We start from the raw sequence: 11903 nt of genomic DNA on the forward strand, positions 1-11903 counted from the left end.
TCTGAAGACTTCTGAACATTAAACTGGCTGCTGGAAGTCGCAGGGAGTATTTAAGCTATATCCCTGTATTGGGAAGATGACCCAGAACAATTGTTTTTCAGGTATACCTCCCATGTTCGTGGTGAAAAGCTGTAGAAGCTATAGGAGTGGTAGGTGCTAAAGGATTTTTCCTTCATTCCCTCCTTCCATATGCATGTATGCCTTTGGGGGATTTCTTGCACTTTGTACTAAAACTGAGGTTGCTTCTTTACACTGATGGAGTGGAAAGTAGCCAGGCATCAAGATTCTGAGTTTCTGGGATGACTCACCTAAAAATGTCCTGGGATTTTCTTAAATACTGAGATCCATGACCCTCAAAATAAGCAAGTGAGTAAAAATGCCCAGTCTTATTCCAAACTAGCAGACAAGTGTAGCTTTGAAGGCCCAGAATTGCAGAGAGCAACCAGGAAACTGAAAGATCTGGAATATGATCTGTGAACTGTCATTGTCTTTGGCGGAGATACTTGAAAGAGCCTAAAGAAGACAGGCAACCAAATTCTAGTTAGTCCTCTTAAGATTTGACAGCCTCTTCGTTGTTCCCCCTTGTAAAATTGTGCAAATGATGCTTGATCCACCTACCACGTGAACGTGTTGGAGGTTTTATTATTCTCAGTACAGCACTTTGAACACCTATTGCAAAGCACAATACACAAACATTAAACATTGTTATTAGTGCTGTGCACCTTGTACTGTGACGTGACACACAGCTCTTTGTAGTCTTCCCTTCCATAAGGTGACAACTGGGAGATACTGAAAGCACCTTTGTGGGATCTGAAGATCTGAACAGGAATCTGTATCAGTGTGCAGAGACATCCATGTAGGAAGTCTAAAGTATTTTTTAATTGTTACTTTTTAACACAGTTCTCTGTCTTCTTTGCTGTCATTGTCCCCAGATACATGTTGTAAACCAAAACTAGAATATTCTAAAGGGCAGCAAAGCTGTTGTAGAAATTTATCTCCTCAGAAAGGTATATTATTTAAGTCTATAACTATTCCAGGAAGCAAAAAAGAAAAAATATTTATATAAGTGGACCCTGTGGTTTATGTAGTTGGGGATTCTCTAACCATTGATTGCCATAATCGAAGGGAACGTATCAAAGGAAGGTTCAATCTGGGCAAATCCTGCAGTTGTATGATTTTCTAGGTATCTGTTACTGACCACTGGTGGGCAGAAGGTATAGAGCTACATAATCTTTTGGTTTGGCTCACTACAGCTAATCTAATGGCCTAGTTTGCAGCATGCATGGGGTTGGTTCTAGATAATTACAGGGTAATTAAATAAACCGGGGTGAAAGAAAGCCACTTTTCCTTTAGAAGTTATTTGAGCCAATCATTATAGATGTGTGTAGTGCGTATAAAACACAGTGTATCAAAGAGCCTAAGCTGGACTATTCTCAGATATTTTTTAGTTTAATTTGCCTTTATCTATTTATTTTAAGATATCATGTTTTGCAAATGTAAGCAGTATTGTATGTGTTTGCTGGTTTAGTGTTTGATATAATTACTGGCTTTTACAATGCAAGAATGTCTAGAGCTAGCAGGTTACAGATGATTTAGGAGGGGGTGTTAATTTACAATGTTATTCCAGATTACATGCCATACAAAAAGTATGTTAATGTGAATTTTCCAGACATCAGCCCCAGTGTTTAAACACAGAACTGTAAGATGCTAAAAAAGCAATCTGAGACAGTTATGGAGTCTTTTTACTATATCACTCACTGCTGTATTCTGAAAGGTTGAAATGAGAGGGAAAAAGCATTAAGTGGGCCCTTACATAATTGTCACTGCTTTTAATGAATACTAAAAATTCTGCTCAGAACAATACCAGAAGAGAAGGAGAGAAGGACAGCACATCTGCTTGTACAAGTTTGCATTTATCTTGGTGAAGTAGCAAGTTGATAACAATTGTAAGCTGCAAAGGAGGTCACTGGTTGATAAAGACGCGTAACCTCTTAGTACAAGAGGAGCCTGGAGTATAAACATCATGCATTTGCTTTTGAATTATTTGCAGTGTTGATCTAATTTACAAAGAAGAAGACTTGCTGATAGAACAGGATGAACATTTAAGCACACAGAATTCTACTTTGAACAAACTCAGATGCAGAGAAATAGCAAACAAAGGCACATTGTTCAGTGTTTTGCATTATGCAGTTTTTAGTTCAAGTAATGGCTCCCCAGCATTTTGTTATTTTGTAAAAATTATGTTCACCATAAAAAGGACATACTGTAGTTTAGAAGTTAAGAATTGCTGTAATAATTTGTAATTGCTGCATAAACATGCAAAAAATTAGATGTTCAGTTGATTTTCTTAATTAGTAATCTACAGTAATGAAAGGAATATACAAAGATGCTACAAGCTAAACAGTATTTATAATCTTATACACATTATATACGTTATATTAGATTCTTATACTAAGCAAACAAAGGCTAATGAACTTTCTGAGGAGAGCTTGCTACAACTGGCAAAAGCTCCATGTATCTAGTTAAGAAGTTAGTAAGAGGATAATACCATCTGGCTATATATAAGCTAAATATGATGTCCTAGGCTTTTTGATAGTAAAATAATCTTAAAGCATAATATAATGCATTGATTTAGGAGATTTAATGCAGAATTTTTTGTGTGATGAGTTATTCTGGGAGCAGAACCACTGCTGCCTGACTTCTTGGGTTTTGTCTCATAAACCTGTGGGTTCTTAGGTGTCTCATAAGAGAGACCTAAGGTGTCTCATTCCTTTGAAGCCTCTCCTTCAGACTTGGCGTTAGTCTTCTTAGACACTTTCAGGAAATTCAAGACAACATAATTAATCTTCGAGGTCTTTACTTCTCTGCTGAATATAATAAATGACTTTTGAATTAGTTGGACATTTTCAGAGGGATATTGAGAGACAAGCATAGAGAAGTGTAAAGCATCATACTTCTACAAGTTCTGTTTCTGTGAGAAAAATATATCCTTTGCTAAAACTGATAAATTAAGTGCAAAGTAATATGTCTCCAGCATTTTTTTGCGTACAGGGGGAGATTACAAAATGGAAAGGAGAGGGAAAAATGGGGCAGGAAAGATGAAGAACCATACAGCAGGGAAGAAAGAAAAGGAGGGGAAAAATCTCTCATCCCATGTTAAGACAGAAGCTGAAAGAGTGGATGGTAGCTTGGAGCCCCATTCTAAATTGTCAGAAGGCAAAAGTTGGATGTGGCCTGAAAGAGAAAGCCCTGAAGCCCAGGACAGAATTTGAGCCAGTGTGTTTCTGACAGAATTTTGATGTGTGAACATTTCTGTTGATTCCAAATCCAAATAGGATGAAGTGTCTAGAGGTTGATTATGGAGGAAAATAATTTTAATTTCTTGCAAGGTAGACATTATGGGAGGAAAAAAAAAATCTTAGAAAAAAAAGTGAAATTTTGCTTAGAGGTTAAATTTTAATTCACTCCAAAATATTTTAAACTGACATTTTGCTTCATTTTGTTTCCTTGGTAATTTCAGAATCACTACATGTATTTCCAAATATATCCCATTCCATCCAAGTGGTAATTAATAATTTTAATACAGAAAACTGCTTAGGTAAAATTTTTTCCAACCAATTGTAGTTGTAGTCTGTCTCCAGGTTATAGGGATATTTTAGCAGAAGCTTCTCAGGTGCTAAGATCAGGGGGATACCTGGTCTTTGGGCAAAAATACTTGTCATGTTTTGGCTAGTCAAAATAAGAGATCAGAAAAAAATGTAACTTTCCCCCAAATTCATAACTTTTTTGTTGTTGTTTGAAAATACTTCTTTGACTCCCATAGCATATGTTCTTGCATGTGTTTCTTGGCACTCCTGAAGGGCAGATCTATTTCTTACATGCTTGCTGCCTTAATTTTACAGTGGAATGAATTTTGTCCTGGATATGTGTGCAGAATTCCTGTGACAGCCATAAATTTTCTTTAATATCTTTGTATACACAGAGCTTCTGTATTAATACCAAGTTTGCTACCTGCCCACCAGCAAAGCCATATGCTAGCATCAAATGTTAATTGGCTGTCAGTTGGGTATTGAGTCCTACTCATCTGCTAAATGGATAGTACGAGAAACTTATACCAAAGTTAATGGAACATAATCTCTAGTCCTGTTAAATTGCTTGTCTACCATAGATTTGTTCCATTAGAATCACAACACAAAATGAGTTTTTAATTTCTTTCAGTGTTGTAGGCTCTTTAAAATTCTTGTTTGTTTTCCAGTGTAGGCTTACAGAAATGTAGAAGCACATGGGATGGAGGGGACCTCTGGAGGTCATTTAGTCCAGCCTCATGTTCAAAGCAGGTCTAGTTAGAGCAGGCTGCTCAGAACCTTGTCCAGTTGAATTTTGAGTGTCTCCAAGGATGGATATTTCACAGCTGCTCTGGGCATCTGTTGCACTTTTTGACCATCCTCATGGTAAAATTCTTTCCTTATACCATGTTCCCACTTGTGTCTGTCACCTCTTGTCATATCTGTGTGCAGCTCTGAGAAGAACTTAGCTCTACTTTCTCTTTATCCTGAGATCAGGTAGTTGTAGACAGCAGTAAGGTCTTCCCTTCACCTTCCCTAGGCTGAACAGACTCAGATCTCGGCCTCTTCCCATATGCCATATTCCCCAACCATCTTGGCGACCCTCTGCTGGACTTGCTTCAGTTTGTCAGTATTTTTCTTTCACTGAGGAACCCAGAATTGGACACCACATTCCAGATGTGGTCTCACAAGTGCTAGATAGAGGAGAAAGATCACTCCCCTTGTTCACCTGGTTTCACTGTTAGTAATACAGGCCAGGATGTGATTAGCTGTCTTTGCCACAAAGACACACTGCTGAATCTTGTTGAATGAAGATACTCCATCCTAGGTGCCCCAGTGAGGCAGCTTTTACAAAGGTAATGCAAGAGCCTTCACCATCCTGTTGTCCCCTAGCTGCTTCCTTACTGCCTTCAAGCCTTCACTTCTCTTCACAGCATGACAACCCCTCCCCAACACACCTAATTTAAAACTCTTCCCACTGTCTTAGTGAACCTTTTGGCAAAGACACTCTTGCCCCACTCTGACAGGGCAATGCCATCCCTGCACAGCAGTCCTTGTTCTTCAAAAAGTTTCCTATGGTCATAGAAACTGGAGGCCTGCTTGCATCACCAGCCACGCAGCGTCATGTTGACTGTGGGATGCATCCACTCCTACCTGAGCAGGGAGCCCCCTCACTGGGACGATTGAGGAGGTACCACGAGGGTCGCATCCCCCTCACTGTTATCTCAGGGCTTTCAGTCACCCTTGATACACTCAAGGTTACTCTGGTGATACCGTTGGTGCCGACATGGATGAGCAGTCAGGACACTTAACATTTAGTATATAGTTATTTTGGAAGAGAAGATAGAAAAAAAAAAAAAAGGAAAACAGCTTAGCGAGTGAACATGTTAAGCCAATGCCTTCACCAAGGCTTGTTTTCACGGAGTTTGTAGATGGAAGACAAAAGGAACCCACTGCAATGGGTACACTGGAGCCACTGCTGTCTTTGGTAGGAATCTGTCTCAGCAAAACGCAGTTGTTATAAAGAGCCATGAAAACCTGCGTGAGTGGGAATTCAACATTCTTAGCTCAGTTTGTTTAACGAGGGACAGGAAATGTGTCTGATGTCTTTTCCACCCAGCTTGTCATTAGCACCCACTAGCGGGTGTGGGAATAAACTGGTCAGTCTGGAAGTGGTTGACTTATCTCTGATCAAGAGCTGATGGCACAAAAATAATAGATGTAAAAGTCGTTGTTCTAAAGCTGTGGACACATGCAGAAACACAGCCCTACAACAGCTATTAGGCGATGTGCTCTTGGGGAGGTCTTTGTCCTAGCCAAGGACAGAGCCAAGGCTGCAAATTGTGCACTAGTCTGTGTCTAGGGATGGAAAACCACGTATGTGTTGTGTTGGAAGGACATAAGAAAATACAGAATAATTCAAATAATAATGTAAAAAGGAAAAGTAGGAAGTTGTAGGTCTGAAGTAGGAAGGAGTTGCTGCTTTAAGGTAGTTTTCAGGCAAACATTGATCAGATACTGCTAATGTTTGGTGCATCTTAATGCTATAAAAGGCACTTGAAAGATTCAGTCTGGTTTGTGCTGACCCACCATGTTGGGCTGTGGTCCTGCTGCAGTAAGGTGGTGTTGTTCCTCTGAGGTCAGTGATAGGAGGACCATACCTTTAGTGCAAAGAGATTTTTAGCATTCAGTGTTGACCTCTGCATGAGGACTAGAGTGAGTATTTGTAAATAGGCATCGCACGGGAAGCAGGGAAGATGGGGAAATATGTAATCAATGTTGTGGTCTGATACCTGAAGGTCTTAATCTGCAGCTACTCGGCTGGCATCTTATACATGTAGTTCATGGCAGCAGTGCCCAACCAAGAACAAGATTTCAAAGGTTTATACATAAGATTGACTTTGCACTTAGAGAGCACTTGGGGTAAAAAGTGAAGCATGTTCATAAGTCTTCTAAGGAACAAAGTTTAAACAAAATATTGTTAAATTTGTGTGCAAGCAGCAAAAAATGCAGGTGTTAAACAAAAAATTCAGATTTAAAGGGTAAAGAGGGCTTGGGGAGACAAAGAGAGGGACACAGGTTTAGCAAGTTGCTGCCTAGTCTGGAATGAAAGGAAAAAAAAAAAGACTTGAGCTGCAAACTCATCAAAAACACAGTTGTTAATTGAAAAGCTGACAGATCTGTAACTACAGCAGTGCTTCTGGCCGCCACTATAATAAATGTAACTGTACATTTAGAGTAATTTGCTAATTTGCCTAAGTAACACCCACAGACAGCAACATGACATAAATACATTAGTGGAAGCAACAACTATAACCAGCTCATACAGGTTCTTGACTGCTAGATGGATGGATCAGATGAGCTGGAAAAGATTTACAAAATAGAATAGAATTATTAACCATATTGTGGCATACAGGATTTCTTTATTTTCCTTTTTCCCAAGAAAGCTTTAAGGCATGTAGATGCCCATACATACTGTAGCATGTAAGTTACATTTTTAACTTGTGTGTGTACATGTACACCCAGAAAACTTACAGACTCATAGAATCATAGTGATTGGAAAATACCTGTCAGATCATTGAGTCCAACCATTAAAATTGTAGATATGGAGTACACATCTCGTAGATATGGAGTACACATCTTGTAGATATGGAGTACACATCTGCAAAATGCTAAGCATTTGAGAAGCAAAAATGACAAAATTTACATCTCAGATAGTCTTTCAGGTAAATAATTAAATCTCCCAACATTCAATGTGTAATTATAAATACCTGAAAAGCGTTTCTGTTAATAAATATTGTAAAGGCGCATATGTACTGGATCCACAAGAAAGACTGGAACCTGTACAATCAATTTTCCTAATACAGATGTTGCAAGTGTCTGAAATTTATACTTTAGAGTTACCCAGATCTTCTTCTTTGGTTAAATCATGAGTTCAACCATGTGGCACCTTCTCTGGGCTAGCACTGTTCTGTGTTTCCTGTTACCGTAACTCTGAATCACACTGTTGCATTTTATTCTTAAGTCCTACTCATGCCAACTTTTGCCACTGCATATTGACTGTTGTTTCACATTCTTTAAACATCCTACCTCTAGGTTAGGCTTGAGGTCACCACTGAAGGTTTCTATGTTATCAACAATACATTTTTAAAATAAAAAATTACAAGATTGCTGCAAGGTGGGTCCCATTTTCAATAAAATATTTATTTCTGCTCCCAGTCTCCTGTTCTGACTGCCTTCATCCTAATGCAGGTTAATAGTGGAGAAGCAAAGCTAATTAATGCAGCTTTATACAGTTTCTATCTTTGTTTCCTTTCAGATATACTGAAAAAGTTTCTGTTGAGCTTTTTGAGACAGGTGATGCCTGCTCTTAAGGGCAAAATCCAGTCGATAACCAAATGTGGAGTCAGGTGGAAAGTTTCTTTTGCAGTGCTGCTCTCAGGAAGAACCCACATGTGTAGGTGGGGTTGTTGTAAGCTTTTTCACTAAATATGGGTTGTAAAATATTCTTGAACATGAGTCACTTTAAATTATAGTCCATGGATCTAAGGAAGCCACTGAGAAAATGGAGCAGGAAAAAACATGGGATAGAGGCAAACTGCGAGACTTCTCTATGGAATGACGAGTTTTGACAGCTAAACCCAATCCCTGTCTTGCTTGGAGGCTTAATCTTAATGTCAGGGCAAAGACGGCAGCAGACCCCGCTGTCTGACCCAAGTTCTGAGTCTGTAAGACCTCCTCAGTACAAGCTGATAAAGACCGCAGCTCTGCGAGAAGAGGGCTGACATTATTTTATGAAGCGTTACAGACGGTCTTCTTTGAACCCTAATTTCTGTCAAAGAGCTATCATCACTGTCACAGTAAGTGATACTTGCAGCACAAATGGCAATTAACTAGAAGTAAATAGCAGAGCAGAAGTTTGCAGACTGGTTTTTAAGGTTGATGGGTTGAAAGTAATTTCAACACATTAATGCTAAGCATGCTTGTGTTGGGTTTGGGGGCCGGGGCATTTTTTGGTGGTGGGTAAAGGGGCTACAGAGATGTCCATGAGGAACATCAACAAAAACCAAAAGAAGACAACAACCAGAGGAGAGAGGAGGGGGGGATGTGAGAGAGACAACTACAGACACCCAGATGAGCAAGGAAAGAGGGGGAGGAGCTGAGTGGAGATTCCCCTGAAGCCCATGGAGGTTAGTGGTGGAGCAGATTCCCACATGTAGCCCCGGAGGACTCCACGCTGGAGTGGGAGGCTGTGCGCAAAGGCAGCTGTGACTATGTGGAGAGCTCACGACAGAGCAGAATACCCTAGAGACACTCACACCAGAGCCAAGGGAGGAGTTGTGCTGGAGTGGAGACCCATCTCCAGCCCATGGAGGTTCCCATGCCACAGCCAGGTGCTGTGCCCAAAGAAGTCCATCACGCTGTGGGAAGCCCACGTTGGAACATTTTGTTCCTGAGCTCTTTTAGCCCACAAAAGGGATCCCACGCCGGAGTGGTGGAGAGTGTGAGGAGGCATTCCCCTAAGGAGGAAAGAGCAGTAGAAACAATGTGTGACTGCAACCCTTATTCCCTGTTCCCCTGTGCTGCTGTTGGGAAGGAGATAGAGAAATTGAGAGCAAAGTAATTTGAGCCTGGGAAGAAGGGAGAAGTAGGGGGAAGGTGTTTTATGATGTAGTTATTATGTCTTATTATCCTACTTTGATTGATTGGTAACAAATTAATTTGAATTTTTCTTCTCCAAGTTGAGTCTGTTTTGCCCATGACTGCAATTGGTGAGTGAGCCCTCCCTGTCCTCATTTCGACCCACGAGCCCCTTTGTTATGTTTTTCTCTTCCCATCTCACTGGTGGGGGAGAGCGTGTGACTGACCGTGTGGTCTTAGCTGCCAGCTGCAGCTTAAACCACCACAATGGTAAATCATAGTGTGCCCTGAAAAAGGCACTCATATAATTTACCCCAAATCACCAGGAATTACAGTAACATCTAGAAGGGATATGCTCAATTGTGTCAAATATGTGAGCATATTATAGGAATTGATATTTGTGAGCCTGACTGTTTTATCACATTTTCCATAAAACACGTAATTTGTTTGTTTTTCACTGTTTTAGGTAGCCTGCCCTATGAATACAAGATTGTGATAGCAGGAAATCATGAATTGACCTTTGACCAGGAATTCATGGCTGACTTAATCAAGCAGGACTTTTACTATTTCCCCTCTGTTTCTAAGCTGAAGCCAGAGAGCTATGAAAATGTACAGTCTCTTCTAACAAACTGCATCTATCTTCAAGACTCTGAAGTGACGGTGAGGGGATTCAGAATATATGGCTCCCCTTGGTAAGCAGGTTTTTAAGCATACATAAAAAATATTGTTGATTGCTATCACATCAGCCATTTCTTAAGCATCAGCTGTATTTGGATTGCTGTGTTAGGAAGAAAAGTAATACTCAGTTTGATAAAGTTTTATATTTTCTTGTAATGAATCATTCCAATGACACAATAATGTACTTGTACTATGGGTATTGTTAACCAAATAATGATGGGAGGAAGATAATGTGCACTCGAAACTTTCAGCTAGGAGCAGTTCTCTAACATATTCCATGTAGGGGGATTTTGTGTCATAAAATATGTTTTCTGCACTTACAAAGTTTATATAATTACAGGTTAATTTTATTGCAAGGGTACATTCTTTTGACAATTTCCATCCTACAGATAATATTTAAGGTTCATTAGTGCATCCAGTAGGCATTTAATGCAGCAAGCTTGTTTTCATTATTTGTTTAGGCTTTTTTTTTTTTTTAATATCCCTCAGAATCTTACTTCTTTTATACAGTAATAGCTTTCCTCAAGATATAGTTGAGCTTCTAAACAAAAATCAACAAATGAGTGGCAATCTAGTATTTCATGGATTTTGCTCTGCTGCATAGAGCGAACACTTAGAACTCCTTGACAGTATCGTAGACAGATGGGCTTTGGCTTCTTGACCTCCACCTTGGATTTTGTATGTGCTGCTTCTTTGTCTCTTACTCATGTTGCATTACTACTATGTTTCTTTCTGCTAACAGGACTGTAAATTTGGTCTTTTATGAGCATTCGGTATACATTTAAAATAAGTTAAAATTTATTTTAAAAGGCAGGTTTGTAAAGGAATCTGTTATTATTCCTTTTAAAATCACATCAGGCTGGAATGTAGCAAACAAGTTGTCAAACCTGATTCATATACCCCAATGTGAATTTTCAGTGTGAATAAACTGTGAAATCTCTTGGATTTTTTTTTTTTTTAATGAAAATTGGCATTTTCCCATTTGGTTACTTGAGAGGGGTGTTAATTTTCTCTGAGCTTATTATTCTACATTTGTCTACATTAAATAGCTTCCCTCTTGAACGCACCCTTCTCTCTCTGCCTCTTAGATCTCCAGATATTTCTAGGTTTTTTCCAACCTACCCACCTGCTGTGTTGTAGTTCATCTTCCTCTTGTGTCTACTGTGTATTCAATCAATGTACAATTTACTTAATTTTCCAAATTATTAGGGAAGATATTAGATGGTATCAGTCCCAATATTAACTTCTGAGAAATGCCACTTGGCATCTTTTCCCATTTTGATGTTCAACTGTAAATACTGTAATTATGCTCTGTTTACAATATGTCTGGCAATTTCATATCTTCGTTGCAATATTCATAACCAGGCACCATATTTCCAGTGTCAGTAATAATTTTCCAGGCAGTAAAGTACCAAAATCTCATTAAAGTCTAGATAAATTAAAGCAAAACACTGTCTATAAAGTAGCACCAAGTAGAGGCTAAAGGAAACCATTTGAACTTTCTGTGTATGATTAGATCTGTAAAAATCTGTTGAGAAAACTTTTGTCCACCCACTAACCAATGTTTCTGTAAAATCAGATCTGCCTTTGTGCGCTAATCCTGTCATTTTGCACAAGTTGTCTAAGCTATCTGGCGTGACCTATTCTTCATGAAAAAAGATGGCTTTCCATCTTTTATGCATCTTCAGGTTATATCTAAAACTTGCACATTATGTTTCACAGTGTTGCTAACTCATCTCCCACCCCCTTATAGTCCTGGAAGATGAGTGTTGTAAGGTCCTTTGAACATTTTTGCTTACTCCATATGGGAGAAAGTCTTGATGAAAGTCTTCCAGCCAAACTGCTTTTTTTTTGCTTACTATTATGCAATGCTGAATGAAGTTTCCATGCTAATTGATGTCATGTTCAGTGGAAACAGCAACAAGACCAATAACAGCAATAAGAAGTTGCTATTCCGAACAGCAGATGCAGAATTAACAAAGTCACATCAGCCAGCCCACCAATCAGAAAACTTAGGGA

The 11903-nt window shown here is 39.2% G+C and overlaps 1 protein-coding gene across 1 annotated transcript in view; it reads left to right on the top strand.

Moving 5' to 3' along the window:
- MPPED1 (metallophosphoesterase domain containing 1) overlaps positions 1-11903 on the top strand; it is a 50671-nt gene that overhangs the window by 13245 nt on the left and 25523 nt on the right. The window contains exon 3 of the mRNA XM_010177252.1: positions 9673-9898. Coding sequence (XP_010175554.1) covers positions 9673-9898 — 226 coding nt within the window. The remainder of the gene's footprint in view (positions 1-9672; positions 9899-11903) is intronic.

The sequence above is a fragment of the Antrostomus carolinensis genome, unplaced genomic scaffold (genome assembly GCF_000700745.2).
Source record: "Antrostomus carolinensis isolate BGI_N321 unplaced genomic scaffold, ASM70074v2 scaffold6811, whole genome shotgun sequence".
NCBI classification, from domain to species: domain Eukaryota; kingdom Metazoa; phylum Chordata; class Aves; order Caprimulgiformes; family Caprimulgidae; genus Antrostomus; species Antrostomus carolinensis.